An 18,133-nucleotide genomic window follows, 5' to 3' on the forward strand; every position below is an offset into this window, starting at 1 on the left:
CCCCTGCCCAGCTTCCCTCCCACTGGGCAGTGCCTGTGCCCCCCGGCGTGCTCAGGTGTCCCCCCTCCCCGAGGACCATCCCCACTCAGAGCCACAGTCTGTGCAACTTTTATTTCAATCAAGAAGTAATCAAATCTATGTACAGTCTAAAAACAGTGTAGAAAAGGTGAGTAAAAAGGCCCACAGTCCATCTGGAGTGAGGATGGAGGTGGGCCTGGCAAGCGTCGTACCTGGCACCCAGATGGGCTGGGCACTGTCCTGGCAGTGACAGTGACAGGGCCAAGCAGAGGGAGGCTCATGGGGCACAGGGCAGGGAGGGCACTGCCTGCCTGGCTGAGTCCCCATGGGGCAGGCAGAGACCCCAAGACCAGTCACTTGGCCCACCGGGCTTAGGCCTAGGTCAGGCCCAGAGGAAGCTGAGACCCGGCGTGGATTCTGTTAACAAGTCCACACCTGCAGGGGGAAGACTCCATTTCAAGTGCCACTTTGGCCATGCAGCCCCAAAGCCAGCTGCCATCCGTACCTGCCCCCAACAGCCCGGGCTGCTAGCTCCCACCTGCCTCCCTCGCTCCCACTTCCCCACACAGCCCCTGTGGATGGCCTGAGCCACGGTGCTGACCTTCACAGTGCTGTCCACGGCTCCGGAGAAGAGCCGGCCCCGGGACACGGCCAGCGCGGTCACACTGCCCTGGTGACGCAGCAGAGTCTGCGTGCAGATCATGTTGTCCATACTCCAGACCTGGGGACACATGGGACATGAGGACCGCCCAGGCCTGGCACCAGCCCTGAGCTGCCCCCTCCAGGCACTTGGCCAGCTCGTACCCTAAGAGACCGGTCATAGGATGCGCTGAAGACTTTGGTCTGGTCTGGCGTTGAGATGACTGCCAGGGCGTACACGGTGCCAACATGGCCTGTCAGGGTCCGCACCTGCTCCTTAGACTCGATGTCCCACACCTGGGGGGTGGCGCTGGCAGGTCAGAGGACACAGATGGGGGCGGACAGGGGCCCAGAGCCAGACGCCGCCCCCCTGCATCCGCTCTTACATGGATGAGGTTCTCGTAGGTGCCACAGACGATGTGGTGATTGGTCACAGCGATAGAGTAGACGCTGCCGCCAGACGTCTGCAGGACGTGGATGCAGTCGAGGGTCCGGATGTCCCAGATCTACGGGCAAGCGAGGCCACTTGGTCACAGGCCAGGCGGCCCACCCACGACCCAGGGTGCATGTGAGGGCCTCCCTGTGCTGGCCCAGTGGGGGCAGGGCAGACGGAGCCGGCTCGGGGTCGGGGGGGCCCACCTTGATTGTCTGGTAGGAGCCGCTGTACAGGTAGGTCTGGGCGGCCACCAGGGCTCGCACCCAGTGGTTGAGGCCAGTGAGCTCCTTCTTCAGCTTCAACTCTGTGCCCACGATGTCCCAGACCTGTGGGAGTGGCTGTGAGTGCAGGCCGGGGGGGCACCACCGGCACCGGCATGCACACACACCGCCCGGCCTGACCTTGATGGCCTTCAGGGAGCCGCTGAAGAGCATGTTGTGTGAGGACACCAGCGTGCACACCGGGTTGTCGTGGGCCCGGATCGTGTTCACCTTCTGTAGGTTCTGGATGTCCCATACCTGGTGGGAGATAGGCGCGAAGCCTGAGGCGCTGCCGAGCCCAGGCCCCAGTGGCACAGAGTGCCTGGGGCTCTCAGGCCCTGCCCGCCCGCCGGCCCCACTCACAATGATGGTGCAGTCGGCCGAGCCACTGTAGAGCTTGCACCTGGGGAAGGAAAGCCAGGGTGTCAGGGCGGGAGAAGCCAGCATCCCTGCTGACACCGCCCTGGCCGGGCCAAGCGAGCACTGGCCACCAGGAACCAGAGGCCTTGGCCATTGCCAGAACCACTACAGCTTCCTTGAGCCCAGCCTCGGTCTTCCCGCCTCAGCGAGAGGACCTTGGACGCGCCTGCCTGGCAAGCGTCTGACAGCTGAGGCGGGAGGTAATTACCCTTGTTAGCATTGCTGGCAGTCAAGCTGTTGCTTCCTGTGCGCCAGCATCTCACACCACATACACACTCACGCCCACAGCACACAGCCTCGTGACACATTCCAGGAGGGATGGTCTAGAAGGGGCACTCTGGGCTAGGGGGTGGCCGGGCCCTGTTGGCCAGCAGGAGCCTGCCTCCCCTCCGGTCCTGCCTGTCCTTGGCCACCTGAGGCTCTCCGGGGTCAGGGCTCTGCTCAGGGATGCACAGTGTCAGAGACGGAGGCCCCACGTACCACCACCCATGACTCGGCCCTGCTCAGGGTCCCAGGACTGGCGGACAAAGTCACTCTATGACACATGCAGCCACAGTCCACGTGGGCCCTGTGCTCAGTGGACACATGTGCGCCCACACTCACCCCTGGATGCAGAGGGCCAGGACAATGCCATCATGGCCCTCCAGCGTCTTCTGGCACTTGTAGGTGGTACACGTGTCCCACACCTGCAGAAACCAGGGTCAGGGCAGATCCCAGCAGGGCCAGCCTGGTGGCAGGGGGCACTACAGCACGAATGATGTGAGCAGAGAAAGCCCTGTCCATGGGCAGGCCTGGAGCTGGCAGAGGTTGGTGTGCCGTGCCCAGCCCTGCTGCTCCAGGCTGCCTGGCCCCTGGGCAGGCTGCTACCCACCTTGATGGTCTTGTCAGAGGACCCACTGAAGAGCAAGTCCCCCATGGAGTAGACGCAAAGACACCAGACGGGGCCCTGGTGGCCCACAAATGTTCCCTTGCACTTGAAGATCTGCTGTGGGTCATAGGCTGCAGAGAGACAGGAGGTATGAGGTGTCTGGGGGCCTGGGGACCGCGGGGCGGGCAGCAGGGGGCCCACACTCACAGCCGAGGATGCCCATGTTCAGCCGCGCGTTGATGTGGGACAGCTCGTCCTGTGGGGCCAAGAGCAGAGCAGAGCGTGGGATGGGTGGGGTCCCAATGGCCTTTCCTGCCCCAGGCAGGGCCCCCCAGCACAGACACCTAGTCCTGAGTGGGAACAGGCCTTCTGCTGGGACCCACCCCACCCACCTCCCAGCATCCGGCCCCGCCCGTGGCCCCTGCCCGCTCACATTCAACATGGACGCGTCCCTCCGGAACTCCATGAGGTCCTCGCTGAGCTTGCTCTGGTTTTCATCCAGGACATCTGAGCGGCAGGGCAGGGGGTGTCAGGGACCCGGAGGCAGGGCTGAACCCCTGCACCCCCTGGGCCGGTCTCTCACCAAACTTGAGCTCCAGACTCTTCTCCAGCTGGTCTATCTTCTCCGAGAGCTTGCCCAGCATGGAGCGCAGGAAGGCAATCTCCTGGTCCTTCTGGGCCAGCGCCACGTGCATCTCATGGAAGCGGTCGTCTGTCTGCTGCAGGAACTCCTTCAGGCCCTCGAAGCGGCACGTCTCCAAGTGCGTCTCGTATGTGTCCTGGTTCCCGATGAACGTGCACCTGGAGGGATGGGACAGCTGTCCTGCCCACCTGCCCGCCAGGTGGCCCCTTCCCTCTGCCTCTCCAGCCCCAAGAGTCTCCCACAAACCCCACTTCTGTGCCGGGCCACTGCCCTGTGCACAGCCGCTCGCCCACCGCCCGTCCTGCCTCCCCCAGCAATCCAGCCGCCGCACTCCAGCCCAGAGCTCCTCCAGGGCTCCTGCTCCCCCTCACTGGCTTCCGCCCCGAAGAGCCAGCTGCTGCCGCCTCTGCTGGCCCCTTTCCCCTCTGCTCTCAACTCGCTGCTGCTGGTCCAGCTGCCAGAAGCCCTCTCCCAGGTCCGGGCCCGGCTTTTGTGCCCTTGCATGCATCAGTTCCCAGCTCCCCGGGCGCTGTGTCCCCACGGGGCTCGGGTCTCCTCAGCACCTGTACCTCGGTTTGTAATTACACAGTCGATGGTGTGGCTCCCGCTAAGGCCGTCTCCCCAGTGCCTGGTACTCAGGCGGCTCTCAGCCAAGGGTTGCTGAAGGAGGGGCCGTGACCGCCAGCCCAGGCCTGCCGCCCCCTGCGCCCGCCCCGCCCCGCCCCTGGCCCCGCCCCCGCCCCGCCCACTCACCCGTACTTGGAGTGGGGACACTTGATGTGCTCGCACTCCCTGAGGTGGGCCTCCAGGTTCATCTTGAGGAGGGGGGGGCAGCTGGGGTTGTTGGGGCAGCGCACAGGCCTGTAGTCACAGCTGCCCTCGTGGTCCCTGGAGGGGCGGCCGGGCGGCACGGCGTGCGGGCTGAGTCCCCAGCGGCCCCAGCTCTCGGGGGCCCCGGGGGGGCGGGGACTGGGGGCAGACGGGGGCCCTTACTTTCGAGCGCTGAGCTTGATGGTGAAGGGGCACCCTCGGGGGTCCACCTCGAAGACGGAGGGCTTCCCGCCCCCCACCGCCCGACAGCCGTGCCTGCAGTGGATGAAGAGCTCGCCGATCTGCTCGGCCACCGCGATGTTGTTCACCACCACCGTCAGCTTGGCGTTGTCCACGGGGCACTTCTCTGGGGGGGAGGGCACGCTGACCCCATGGCCTGCCCAGCCAGCCCCACCCCGGGGAGAGCATGCCCTGGTGGGCGGCGGGCCTGGAGCCTGCTCCCCGGCTGGGTGGGCTGAGCCTACACCAGGGGCCTCATCCTGGCGTCTACCTTCCCCTCTGGGGCTCCCAGAACAGGAAGGGACGCTCGGCTGGGCCACCAGGGACCACCACTAGGTGAGCAGTGGTGACAGAGGCCTCTTGGTGGACCCAGGAGTCTGGGGTAGTGCCGGGGGGCTGGGGACAGAGCGTGGAAAGGGCCAGCGGCTAAGGCCTGAGTCCGCGAGGCCAGCAGCCCTGACAGCGGGTGCTGCACCTGGGGGTCTCGCCCACACCCGCTGCGGGGAGGCCCCGAGCCTGGCCTGAGCGCTGGCCAGGAACTGCCGGTGGCGGAGGACTAGGGGGCTCCATCAGAGCTGGGACCCGGGTGGACCTCCCCAGAGGGACCTCCCCGCCACTGGGGACCCGGGTGGCCGGGCCTGGGCTGAGAGGGTCCTACCTGACTTCAAGGCGCATCTTCGGCAGAAGGTGTGCTGTGGGGACAACGGGCAGGTGGGGGCGCAGCCGCAGGGACCCCACCCCTCGCCCACTGCAGAGGGCACGTGCTGGGCGGCCAGACCGGGTGCCTCACGGTTCGGGGCTCACAGAGCACACAGGCTGGGAGGGCAGCTCACCCCACACGTGGTGATCACGGGGTCCTTGAACACGCTGCAGCAGAGCTGGCAGCACAGCTTCACCGAGGGCTGCTCGGCAAACACCAGCGGCTCCTGGAACCAAGCAGGGTGGGGTGAGGGGCGCCAGGGCTACGGGAACCCAACTCCCCGTCCCGCAGGCCGGGCTGCCCTCCTGGGGCGAGAGCACCTCGGCCGGGGTGTGTCCTGAGGGGAGCCCACTGAGGCCTAGGGCTCGAGGGGACTTGCGCATGGAGAGGCCCTCCAGCTGTGCCCACCCTCTCCCTGGGACTCAGACCAGAAGGGGCCCCAGGTGGGCCCCGCCTTTCCTGCCGAAAGCTGGTCCCCGGGCAGCCCCTGGGACGGGGAGAGAGAAGAACGTGCCTGGGGGACCCAGTCTGGGCCCCCAAGTCCCCGATGTGGACCTGTGCGGACAGGGAGCCTGAGGGGAAGGGGCCCCCACCGCCGGGCACGGGGAGGGCCCCCCACCGGCCACACCTACCGGCTCCTCCTCCTCCTCCGGCAGCGAGAATGTGGAGCGGAGGGACATGCTAGACTCAGAGTGCAGGGAGCGCACGGAGATGGCTGAGTCGGAGCGGCGAGGCGTGCTGATAGGGGGCTGCGGGCAGGGGGCCGACCATCAGCAGGCGGGAGGACCGGGCCAGGACCCCTGGCCCAGCGGGCGCCAGCCCAGTCCCCAGTGTGCTGAGGGGGCGAAGCCGGCCCCACGGTCCTGGCCCTGCCGTCAGGACGCCCACTCACGTCTGCCAACTTTCTTTGTGTAAATGGAGAGACTTCCTGCTATTCAATTCTACGAGGACACGCTCGGCCTGCTTCCTGCTTCCCGTGAGGGAATGTGGGCCGCAGAGGGGGCACCTCCACCAGCCAATCCCAGGGCGGGGGTGGCCACGGCCCCCAGAGTGCCAGAGGGAGGGGCTGGAAGGCTGGCTGCAGGGCTCCAGGGGCCCACGGGCTGTCCTGCCTGGGGACAGTAGCCCAAGCCAGGGAGGCTCCCGGGGTAGGGTGGACACCCCCACCAAACCCCAGCCCAGCCTCTGAGAGCAGGGGGGAGGGGCACAGGTGCTGGACTCTGCCTGAGCTTCCAGAGACACAAGGAGGGGTGCGCCAGGACAAGGGGCACCGTCCCTTCTTTCCTTCAGGGCCCAGAATCCTCCAGGAGAGATCCTACGAGAGCAACTGCTCCAGTCACTCCCATGCTCCTCTCTCACCCTCCCAAAGCCTCATTCAAGAGCCATAAACCACCTGCCTCCACGCCCAGCCCACCAGCCCCTCTGGGCCCGGCTGCTTCCTTCCAAGCCATGGCGGGTGCATAGACAGTTGGAAGGGTCCCCTCCCCACCAGCCCGAGGCACAAGACCGCTATGGGCCCAGGGAGGCTGGCCGGGTAGTGCCAGGGCCCGGCTTCCCGGCGTGCGGGCGGCAGAGATCCGTGTGCCCAGCATGCCCACAGACGGGCACCTCCCTCACCAGGGCAGCACCCGGCAGCCCAAGTGGCACGTTTGCATGGAAACACCACGTGAGGAGCGAGAGGGGAAAGTCAGAGGAAGTGAGTCAAACCATCCCCAGGGTAGCAATGGAAACCAGAGGGCGAGAACAGGTCCAGGCGGGAGGGGGGCCAAGCATGTGGGCTGGCCAGGCTCTCTCCCCCTGGCCGCCTGCCCGCTGTGGGGACCCCACTCCCCTTGAGTGCAGGGGCAGCTGCAGGTCTGGGCCGGGGGCAGGGCCACTGGCCCCAAACCTCAGGGCCCGGGAAGGTCCAGCTCCTCAGGGCCAGCAGCGGGCGTGGCCCGGGGGGGCCCGACAGCCGCCAAAGACCTGGTGTCCAGGTGGCCGCAGCTCCGGGCCCTCACAGCACGTGCCCACATCCAGAAGCCGCCAAAACCCAAGGATTTCACAGGGAATCCACTGTCCTCAAGGCCCAGCCAGGCAGGCAGGCAGGCCTACTGCTTCCAGCCTTGCTCCATGAACACGTCACAGGCCCTGGACACGTCACAGGCACCAGACACGTCACAGGTCCTGGGCACATCAAAGGCCCTGGGCACGTCATGGGCCCCAGACACAGAGGCAGGCAGAGCCCAGGGGAGGGGGCGAGTGCTTGGGGAGGGCCTAGTGCTGTTCTGGGCACATGAGTGTGTTTTTTGAATAATTAGAAATACTTTTTTTTCCTATTAAACAGAAAACAAAGGCTGGCCACTGAGGAGAAAGCCTGGGTGCTGGGGGGTTAGCAGGGCTGTACAGCTGGCCAGAGGGAGGTCCGAGGCAAAGCAGGGGCAGCCCAGAGAGGTGGGCGAGGGTGAGAGCCCGAGGGTGACTGCGCCCCAGGCCCGCTACCCAGGCCCACCTTTGCTTCCCCTTGCAGCCCCAGAGCCTAGCGAAGGGCCAGTGGGCAGATTGGCAGGGAATGGCCACTGTGACCCTGGCCCCATGGCCTGGGCACTGACACCCAGCTCCAACTCTGCCCCAAACCCCTAAATCGGTAACCCCCGCCCGGGCCTACCTGCTGACTCCTGTCTGTGGTCAGGACCCCCAGGCTCAGGGCCCCTGCTTGCACCCAGCAACCCACACACACAGTCTCCACTCAGTAGGAGAGAAAGCTTCAAAGATGGGGATCAGACCTGGTCACCCTCCTGAATGAACGTTCCGTGGCTCCTACCACCCCCACAAGAGGAAGTCAAACGTCCAGACCTGCGGGCGCCACACCACCCAGCCCAGCCGCCCCTCGCCCCTCTGGAAACCCGGCCACAGGGGCTCAGGTCTTGGGGTGTCGCCGCGCTGGGCCCTGGCCTCACCGCTCTCTCCACCCTCACCTCTGAGCTTGAGGCGCTCCCTCCAGCTAAGCCTCCACCTTCACCTCCTCCTGGGCCTCTCTCTTGCCAGGCCCGCTCCCGAGGGCAGAGAGGAGCGTGGCGCAGACCTACCATGCTGTCCTCCTCGTCCCTCGGGGAGTAGGCCAGGGAGCTAGAGGAAGAGGGCGTCCTGCGGTGCTGTTTGTATGTGCTGGTCCCATCGGCTGCAAAGAGAAAGGGCCACGGTGGGCAGTGCGGGGAGGCCGGACTACCAGGGCTGGCTGCGGACGCTTCTGCACGTGGGCCAGGCGGGGGCCGCCCCGGACAGCCCTGGCACTGAGCCTAGAAGCCCCCTGCCCCCGCCCTGCCACCCCCAGGCAGAGAGGTCTGCGGCCCCTCAGCTGGTACAGCAGCCTGGTGGTCCAGGCCCCTCTCCGCCCACCTCCTCCTGCCTGTCACCTCAGCTGCCCAGAGAAGGCACTGGGCAGGGGTCCATGTGGGAACAGGGGTTCCCCTCTGAGTTGCTGCAGGCAGCAGCCGGAGGCGCACAATGGCCCCCACTGGTCTCGGGCCCACCCGGGCCCAGATGTCGCAACAGCCCCGAAGGCATGGGTGCATAATCCAGGCTTCAGTGGGCTGCCCTGTGAGTGGCCCTGGGTCCCTGCCTGGAATCAGACAGCCTGGGCGGGGCAGCTGGGCAGGCCTGGTTGCTGGCTCTGCCCCGCCCCAACACTGAGGGGGTGCTGGGTGGGACAGGCCCCGTCGGCCTCTGCCTGGGAGCTCTTGTCTGCCAAGGCAGCGTGCCACGCAGCTTCTAAAGGCCGATGAGAAATCAGAGACCCAAGAGATGCGGGTGGGGGGGATGTGTATTTGCTTTTCCCTCAGAAAAGAACATTTAAGGAAAAAAAAGAGGGCTCTTTTAGAGCCCCCAGGTTGGGGGGTCATTTGGCAGAAGCAAGGATCCTGGGCCAGCAGACGTGCGCGGTGGGCTGGCGGCCCCACCACCAAGTGTATCCAGAGAAAATCCTGGAGAAGCAGCTAAAACACTACTTTAATTAACAGCTGGTGCACTCTGAGGTGGAGCTTCCCACTCGCTCAGTAGTAAAGAACCTGCCGGCAATGCAGGAGCCGCAGCAAACATGGGTTCAATCCCTGGGTGGGGAAGACTCCGTGGAGGAGGGCATGGCAACCCACCCCAGTGTTCTTGCCTGGACAATCCCAAGGACAGAGGAGCCTGGTGGGCTACAGTCCATGGGGTCACGGAGTTGGACACGGCTGAGGTGACTTAGCACGCAAGTGTGTGCTGCGAGGAGAGGCAGAGCCCTGAAGAGGCAAAAGGACGAGCGGTCCTGCCTGGAGGGGCCACGTGCCATCTCCAGGGAAGAGGCTGTGCCTTCGAGTGCTGGTTCCTCCCCACCTCCCAGACACACACGCTGGGGGCTCCCCAAGGGACCGGACTCCAGGAAGGAGCCCAGGAGTCTGTCCTGCCACCATCCCAGGCCCGGCCTGTCCCCGAGCCCGACCCTAAGAGCCTGGGCTGGGATGAGTCAGGGGTCACTTGATCAGGGACGGGGTGTGAAATGGTGCCCACTCAGAGAGGCGGCGGGCAGGGCTCCGCGAGGAGGTGTAGGGGGACCTGGGGGCAGGCAGCGGGATGGCGGACTGCTTCCCTGGCCCAGGCTGGTCTGGGCTCCCAGGCTCACCTTTTGTGATGGTGGTGACAGCCGAAAAGGCGGGACCGAACGTGGTTTCCATTCTGGTCTGGAGAGAGAATGAATGTGACTCGGCCCCGACCCCGCGGAGGATGTGGCCACACATGTGGATACGGGCTGACACGCTGTCCCACTAAGGAGCCCGCGTGCACACACACTCGCAGACACACCAACCACACACGTGGCACAGCCCACCCGAGGGACCTCCAGGGATGGACTGGGTGTTCTGGAAAGCCCCCCAGGGCCCTGGGTGTGTGGGGTGAGCACGAGGCGTGCCCAGAGGCGACCCTCCCTGGGGTTGGCCCTTACCCCGGCCGTGTCTGGGGTGGGAAGGTTGCTCGGCCCCCCGGAGAAGCGGTTGTAGCGGGCGCCCTTGCCCGAGCTCATGCTCTAGAGCGGCATCCAGGCTCCTCGGGCGGCGTCCCCTGTGGGCAGAACAGACACAGGGCTCCAGACGGTGGCCCAAGCCCTGCTGGTTGGCAGGGCTGCTCCGGCCGGCCTGGCTCCACCACCAATCCCAACAAGGGTGGGTTCCTGCAGTCAAAGCCCCCTCCCCTCCCACCTGCCCCAGGTGTAGACAGGCCAGAGGGAAGGAGGCGGCCCGGGGGTTGTGGGGGGGGGGCAGGAGCTGGTGCTCAGTTCCACCTTGCTCCAAGGCTTAGCCCTTGGGAAAAGCCAGCCAGCTCTGCCACCCACCTCCTCACTCCTGCTCTGTCTGCTCACCGGGGTCCAAGGTCAGGATGCCCCTGGGGCCAAGGCTGGGCCAGCCTCAGGCTATTTCCTGCCAGGGCAGCTGTGGCCACGCCCCAGGGGACCTGTTGGGTGGTGCCCCGCCCCTCACCAGCCACACCACACACAGAAAGCCCCTTCAGGCAGGAGAGGAGCGCAGAGCTCAGGCTCTTGATGGTGTGCAGGTCACCCACCCCAGGAACAGAGCATGACTCTGCTTGCCCCCCAGAGTGACTCAATCTCAAGGGCTGGGGTAAGCAGGTAGCAGAGAGACGGTGCTGTGGGCATCACCCCCGGTTTCTGGGGACTCCCACCCAATAAGAGAGGAGCTAGGGTGGGCCCAGGGAGAGCTAGCCAGGCCTGGGTGTAAGCAGATCCCGTCAGCTGCCCACAGAGGACGGGCCCTCCAGGAGGGCAGCTCCACTCCCAAGACAGTGCCCACCCTGACAGGGCCATCTGATGTGAAGAACTGATTCACTGGAAAAGACTCTGACGCTGGGAAAGATTGAAGGCAGGAGGAGAAAGGGGCGACAGAGGATGATGGTTGGAAGGCACCACCGACTCCATGGACCTGAGTTTGAGTAAACTCCGGGAGTTGATGATGGACAGGGAGGCCTGGCATGCTGCAGTCCATGGGGTTGCAAAGAGTCGACAAGACTGAGTGACTGAACTGAACTAAACTGAGGTGGCCGTATCAGCAGACTCCACCCGCCCCCCGCCCCACCCCCCACCCCGCCGCCCCCAGAGCAGTGTGCCTGACATCAGGACCTGCTGCGTCTGCAGCCAGGAGCACTGTGTCCCCCACAGCAGTCGGCTGTGCTGAGAGCCCTGCACAGGGAGGAAGGCCACACGCCCAGGCCCCTTCACCAAGCCCGCATGACCTCTGCACCTTGGGAGACCTCCAGCAGCCTCCCCTGGACACACACCACAGGCTCATCACCCAGCGCCTGGTCCAGCCATCAGACCAGCATTAGGAATGGCTCTCCCCATGTTGCAGGGCAGGCAGGGGCCCATCTAGTGGTCTGGGGGTCCTGCAGGACCCCAAGGCTCCAAGGGGAAGGACAACCTATCCCCCCACGAGAAGGTAGGAGATGCTCTATGCCCCCCATGTGAGTCCAGCAGACAGCAAGGCACAGTCCAGTTGGTTCTGGCACTTTCCACACCAGGCCCTCCTGACCTGGCTCCTCCAGCAACAACCACGCCCCCCACAACGGCCAAGCAGTATGCCCTGGGGCCCACCCGGCAGGACAGCAGGGAGGGGTTGACTCTAAAGCTCTCCTCACTTCTCCCCAGCTGCACCCCTCCAAAGACCACCTCTCGCCACAGGCCCAAGTTTTGAGACTCAGGCCTTGACACGGTGGCTCTCAGCCCCCACAGGTGGCATTGCCATGAGGCACCTCGCCCACCTGCAGGGCTCTGAGTGCCTGAGGTGTCCCCAGAGCTTGGCCAAAGCCTCCCCCTCCTGCCTGCTGCTGGCCCTGCTGTGACTCAAAGGGCTTGCCCCCCCACATACCCCCCCTTCTCTGTGGCTTCTTCTCTAGGGGGTAACAGGGGCTCTGGAAGCCCACCTCCAGCACCCCTGTGGGTCTCCCTATTAAGTAGGAAGTCCTGGGGGCTGCCCTGCTAGGAGTAAGGCCACTGGGCTGTAGCTGCGTGAGGCCCAGCCAGCGCCAGCACTCAACCCATCCGCGCAAAGCGCTCCACCCCTTTGGGGGAACCCGCGGCTGGCTCTGGGTGGCCGCTGGCTGACACTGACCTGGATTTTACAATCATCTGCTCCCTCCGCTGCAAGCTCCCCGGGGCCACGAGGCCAGCTGCCGGCTGCAGAGAGTGGCACCCACGGTCCGGGCAGCCGTGACCCTGGCAGGCGCTCCCCCCAGGCCACAGCCAGCCTGCCCGCCCCCTCGGGGGTGCCGGTTGCCTGAGCGCCTGTTGCAGTGGCGGTCTGGCTGTCCCACTCCGAAGTGAAGTAAACAGAAAGGCACGCAGGACTTGCAGGCAACATGCAAATCAGCCGGAAAGTCCCCAGACAGCCAATAGGGTCAGGCGGGGCAATGACACAGGAGCCGGCAGGGGACAGACCGGACAGGACTGGCCCCGTGAGCCGGGCTGAGAGAGGGAAGGACGGAGGGAATCACTTCCCAGTTCACGGGGTTCAGTGCACCGCCCCGGCCCTGGATGATGGGGGACCTTGGTCGTCCCACCCACCCGTGCGCCCTGGATGGTGGGAGGACCCTGTCCGTTCTGTCCACCCGTGCGCCCTGGATGGTGGGGGGAACCCTTCCGCCCCACCCACTCATGCACCCTGGACGGCGTGCGGGGGCGGGAGGGAGGGGACTGTCGCCCCGCCCACCCTGCTCACCCCAGATGGTGGGGCACCCTGCTCGCCCCGCCCACCCGGAACGCTGAGATTGCATCCAGAGCTTCTTGGAATGGAGCGAGATGCCCCCCGGCCCGCCCTCAGGCCCCCCAGGGGCTGCATTTCGTAATAACAGTCCTCCCCAGTATCCTCTTCCTGGAGACCAAAACCCCAGAAACGCAAGAGCACAGCTCAGCACTCCGTGGGCTGGGGCTCCATTGAGGCCAGCCCAGGGGTGTGCCCTGGCCCCAGGGGAGGAGGCCCCTTCCCCACCCCACAGTCAGCCTGAGGCTCCTAGACAGGCAGGACGTTGTCAACAGAGAGAATCCTCACCCACGCCAGAACCTGGCCCTTGATAAACTGGGAAAAGCTGTGGGCTGGCAGACCAGGGAGACCCCACCCAGGGTGGAGGAGGGCCAGAAAGCGTGCCCCCTCACCCTCCCTCCTTCCCGGCCAAGGCACCTCAGCACAGTCTGGGGGCTGGATTCAGAGATCTTATCCCTGAGAAAGGCCCCAGTCCTGATGGAAATAGGGTGTCCACCTGGGGTGAGGCTGTAGGGCTGGAGGACCAAGAAGAGCCCCTCCCCTGCCTCGCCTGAGCGGGTGTCAACGCCCAGGGGTCCTTGGCCACCCACACCCATGTCTAAGGGTGTCCTGGGGCCTGGGGTGCATTCACTGCCCAATGAGGAACTAGCAATTCGCCCCAAATGCCCCAGCGCCTGAACTTCTCCATCCACCCGGCTTCAGGAAAGCCCCCCGCCCACTCCTCTGATCAGCCTCCCTGGGAGGGAGCCCAAAGGGATCTGCTGGGGCGTCCCCTTCAGGAGTGTGGGACATGACGCCCCTTCCCCTCAGGAAATACCCAGAGGGCTGTGGGGGGCATCCATGGTCAGCAGGGTGGCCAGACGAGGTCGAGATCTGCCTCGAGACAGCTGCTCCAACAGCCCAAGCAGCGGGTGTGGTGGGGTCCCCTGAACAGCACGTGCTGAGGCAGCAGGCAGTGGATTGGCCTCTAAACGCCATTAAGCCACACATTTGATGCTGACTACCCCGGGGGGGGGGGGGGGTGGCTCGGAGGAGCTGTGTGTGCAGCCTCGGCCTCACCTGTAGACCACACAGCCCCAGGTAAGCCCTGCCCCGGGGCCCTGGCCCAAGCCCAGGCCAGGCTGCCAAGTCCTATAGAGACAGGCCCGGTTGCCATAGCAAAGCTACACACACTTCCCGTCACTGTTCCCTGCGTCTCCTTAATATGCTTTTTCCGTCCCAGACAGGCAGGCTGTGACTGTCAGGGGTCCCCTCGGACCCCAGCGCACCCTGGTCTGGCGCCTGCCCAGCCACCTTCCCTCCCAGCGCTTGGCCCAGGCCTTCGGCCTCTACTCTCCATCCTGCCCCTGGCACCCATAGCCCAGACTCCACTGAGGTGTCAGAGCAGCCCGAGACACCTGCTGTGGCCTGCCCTCCCCAGGGCTCTGCCTCCTTGCCTCTTCCACCCAGCCTCCTGGCCTTTCCTGTCCAGGGGCAGCCTCTCCAGCCTGCCCAGCCCCTCCTGCACCACAGCCCAGCCTTAACCTCTACTTGGCAATGGAAATGCCTTCCTGTCCCCACCCGCCCTGGGGGCCAGCCTCATCCCCCCCAATCCTTTCTTCCCCATATCTGAGGACCATGTATGAGGTCAGGGCCTGGCCCAGCCTGTGGGACGTCCAGAGGGCTTCCTGGAGGAAGGGGCTGGCCAGATCCAGTGCAGGGAGAGAATGTGCTGGAAAGAGGTGGCATTCATCCTCCTCTCTCAGTGTCCAGCTGCAGGGCTGCTTTTCCTGCCCACACCCTCCCTCCACCACAGGGCCCAGCAAGCCCCAACAGCTGTCCTAAATCAGGAGTCTAAACTCGTGGAGACAGGCCCGGAGCCTTGACCTAAGAGCCACGTGGCTGGTAGTCCCTGGGCCCCGTGTGCACCTCCAGGCTCACCTGGCCGTGGTCTCATTGCTCCCGGTGTGGCTTCTGTCTCCTGGGTTTCCTCCTTCTTGCTTCCCAGTGGAAGTGGGGGAGGGCATGCAGGCTCTGGGCCAGATCTGGGTCTGGAGGTGACCAGCCCACGCCCCTCAGCCCTCAGGCACACCCCTCCAGTCCTGGTGTCTGCTGGGATGCTCCTCCTTGCTCTCAGGGGCTCCTGGGAATGTCCATCCCCAAAAGACTTTCAGACAGCCCACTTCCTCCTGCCCAAGCGGCTAAGGGCCAGGTGTGCACAGTGGCGTCAGCACCAGCCCCACCTGACTCGACGCTCCCCTGGGGAGGACCATCTCTTCAGACTCAGGGCTAGCACACGGGGACACTGAGGACATCAGTTGAGAGGGATTGGTGGGTCTGTCTTCATGGATCCCCCCGCATAAGCCAGCTAGAGGCCTGAAATGCTGGGTGCCCACCCGCAAGTGCTAGGCTTAGGGAGACCTGAGTTCAAACCCCACCTCTGCCACTTGGCAAGTGTGCAACTTCGGGCAAGTAGTGTGCCTGCCTGGTCCTCAGGTTTCTTCCCCCGTTAAATGGACTGGCTCCACCCAAGTCTGGAAAGAACTGTGAGAGATGCCACGTGAGTTAGCAACGAAGGCTCCACCGACATCAGCTCCTTCTTGAGAACTGAAAACAGAGCTGCAAGGTCATCGCAGGCACAGACAGCCAGCAAGAGATCAGGGCCGAGGCTGACCAAAGTCCTGTTCCTTCTGCTTCCTCTGTGGCAGCTAGCAAACCAAGGGGCCCCACCTTGCAGGTAAACCAGCCCCTCCCCAAGCCAGCAAGAGGCTGGATCATCGTGTCTGGGCAGCCAAAGCCTCCAAAGTGGCTCAGGCCCTTCAGCCACATCCTCCTCCATTTCCCAAACTGCCTATTCCTTTGTCCAGCCAACTGGCCAAGGTTCACACCCGACTCTGGAGAAGCCAGGAGCCTGAGCAGGGGGCAGAGAGGAGGCAGAGGGTCAGAAGTACCACTGAGCTGCTCAACCTGCCAAAGGCACTTTTCCAGGTGTTCCTGTCTGCTGTTAGGCAATGCTAAAGAGCGTGATCTTTTTCATTTGTTTCCAGAGGTAACATGACACACAACCATAGTGGAGTCACTCCACAGAGAACCTCAGCTCAAGCTCCTTCCTGGCTGGGCTCTTATCAACCAGGTAGCCCATGTCCCGGCTCTTCCTGCTCCGAGGGAGGAGGGTCTGGCTTCCTGGAGGCAGTGCTGTTATAGCATGCAGGCACCTCAAGACACAGGGACTAGGGTTTCCATGAAGCAGCTTGGATGCCCAGAGCAGTGCAAGGGGGGATTTATGACAGAGAGGAGAAGAGGTGTGGGAAGGGAGCTGCTGCTGCTGCTAAGTCGCTTCAGTCGTGTCCGACTCTGTGCGACCCCATAGACGGCAGCCCACCAGGCTCCCCCGTCCCTGGGATTCTCCAGGCAAGAACAGTGGAGTGGGTTGCCATTTCCTTCTCCAATGCATGAAAGTGAAAAGTGAAAGTGAAGTCGCTCAGTTGTGTCCAACGCTAGCGACCCCATGGACTACAGCCCACCAGGCTCCTCCGTCCAAGGGATTTTCCAGGCAAAAGTACTGGAGTGGAGTGCCATTGCCTTCTCCGGTGGGAAAGGAGAGGCCCAAAGAAATGTGGAAGAGAGATGCCACATGCTTGCCAAAGGCAGCCCCCAGGAGAGGGGGCCTGTGTGTACATGAGGAGAGGTCTGAGGGATGGGAGAAGGGGACACTGATGAGCAGCACAAAGCTCTAAGCAAGGGACATAGCTCAGTGGGGTGGAAACCCTCCCCACCCCCAACAAGAGCAGGACCCCAGACTCAGCCCCAGCTGACCGTCCTGACCTGGCTCAAGATAACCTGGCCCAGGCAGCCAGACCCAAGTGAGGATTAGAAGAGGAAGCCCCCCTTCCCCGACACACACAATCCAGCCTCCTCATGCTCTCCTTCCCCAGCAAAGCCAGCAGTCCATCCTCCGCACACAACCAGAGGCGCTTGACTAGACAGACCTGACCCCGGCTCTCCTGTGCTCGAGTTCCCCAACAGCCTCCCTTGTGAGCACCACGCAGCCTTCATCCTGCACTCTGGCCTGGCCTTACCACTTCACCTCTCACCCCATCGCCAGAACCCGCTGGCATCCTCTGAGCTTTCTCATCCTGGGCCTTTGCAGTCCCTTTTCTCTGCCCAACACGCTTTTCCAGCAACTTCCCAGGACAGGCTGCTTGCTGGAGGTGCCCCTCCTCAAGCCCTTCAGGAGCCCCCAGTACTGTCTCTCTCTCGTTTCTTTCCGTTTTTCATAGCCCCTGTCACAGATCCTCATGACTGTGTCTGTGTATTGTGGGGGGACCCCCAATCACCGGTTCTGAAAAGGGGGGACGCTTGGAAATGGCTGGAGACATTTTTGGTTGTCACACCGGGGGCGAGGGAGGCTACTGGCATCTGGTGGGTGGAGCCCAGGGATAGTGATCAACACGCTACAAGGCACAGCGGGCAGTGACGATGGGCGCGAAGTGCCAAGAGGGGCGAGGCTGAAAAATCCTCCTCGAGAAGAGTACAGGAAAACTGGGGTCTCGCTCTCCGCAGTCTCCCCGCGCCTGTGACAGTGCTGGGCACCCAGCGGCGAACCGTAAACGGAGGAAGAAGGAGCGAATAAAGAAAAGAACGGAGGAGAGGAGCGAGCGATGGCCCAGCTGACAGACAGACAAACGCACGGACGAGGGAAACCCCGGCGCGCCTGAGCCCCGCCCCCCAGGCCCGAACCCTTCCCGGGGCCCCAAACGCCGGGCCCCTCCCTCCACCGCGCGGACCGAAGGCGCGAGCCCCGGGCCCGGCACGCCGCGCGGACACTCACCCGCCCTTGGACGCTCGAGAACGGGAGCGCCACCCTCTCGCCTCATCGTGCCCCCTCGGCCGCCGGCCGGGGAAGGGACGGGCCGCTCGAGCCGGAAGCGCGCCGGTGCGCTGCCCGCCGGGAATTGTAGTTCCCCGGCTCTCGCGGCCCCAGGTGGCCGCCTTCCCCTCGACTCTTCAGGAACTACGACTTCCGGCGGCTCGGACGTCGCAGGGATGGATTGGTGGCTTCGGAATCACTCTATGTTGCAGATCGGGCTCTGATTGGCTGGGTGTATCCGTCAGTCACAGCTAGGTTCAATGGCCTCTGCAAAAGGGTGGGGCTTAAGGGGTCTGGTGCTGGAGCCCGCTCCCGAAAAAGATGCCAGGGCTCGGTTGGCGGAGACAGGAAGAGTAGAAAGAAGAGCGTATCAGCGGTGACGGGGGCGGATACTTCCTCCGGGATTGCCCAATCGCAGAGTTGGGACAGTTTCTATAAAAGCTTGAGTCTCGCAGACCCGCGGTCTTTT

General features: G+C 64.3%; 1 protein-coding gene across 4 annotated transcripts; it reads right to left on the reverse strand.

The window, feature by feature from the left end:
• Positions 1–92: 92 nt before the first annotated feature.
• Positions 93–17,785, reverse strand: TRAF7 (TNF receptor associated factor 7). 4 transcript variants are annotated; one of them, XM_070363225.1, is made up of 21 exons: positions 17,626–17,785; positions 9,992–10,107; positions 9,674–9,731; positions 8,103–8,194; positions 5,667–5,783; positions 5,168–5,260; positions 4,993–5,026; positions 4,278–4,461; positions 4,044–4,172; positions 3,225–3,442; positions 3,075–3,148; positions 2,849–2,897; positions 2,645–2,772; positions 2,377–2,459; positions 1,717–1,756; positions 1,495–1,611; positions 1,297–1,419; positions 1,044–1,163; positions 823–954; positions 620–739; positions 93–453 (listed from the first exon to the last, which is right to left on the reverse strand). In XM_070363225.1, the coding sequence occupies exons 2-21, from the start codon at positions 10,067–10,069 to the stop codon at positions 439–441; spliced, it is 2,004 nt and encodes a 667-aa protein (XP_070219326.1). In that variant the 5' UTR covers positions 10,070–10,107; positions 17,626–17,785; the 3' UTR covers positions 93–438. The 4 variants fall into 4 exon arrangements, with proteins under 4 accessions (XP_070219326.1, XP_070219323.1, XP_070219325.1 ...); XM_070363222.1 differs by having other exon boundaries at positions 4,038–4,172; XM_070363224.1 differs by lacking the exon at positions 17,626–17,785 and adding an exon at positions 14,736–14,956 and having other exon boundaries at positions 4,038–4,172.
• Between the last annotated feature and the right edge of the window lie 348 nt (positions 17,786–18,133).

This window comes from Bos mutus, chromosome 25 (assembly GCF_027580195.1).
Source record: "Bos mutus isolate GX-2022 chromosome 25, NWIPB_WYAK_1.1, whole genome shotgun sequence".
Taxonomy (NCBI): domain Eukaryota; kingdom Metazoa; phylum Chordata; class Mammalia; order Artiodactyla; family Bovidae; genus Bos; species Bos mutus.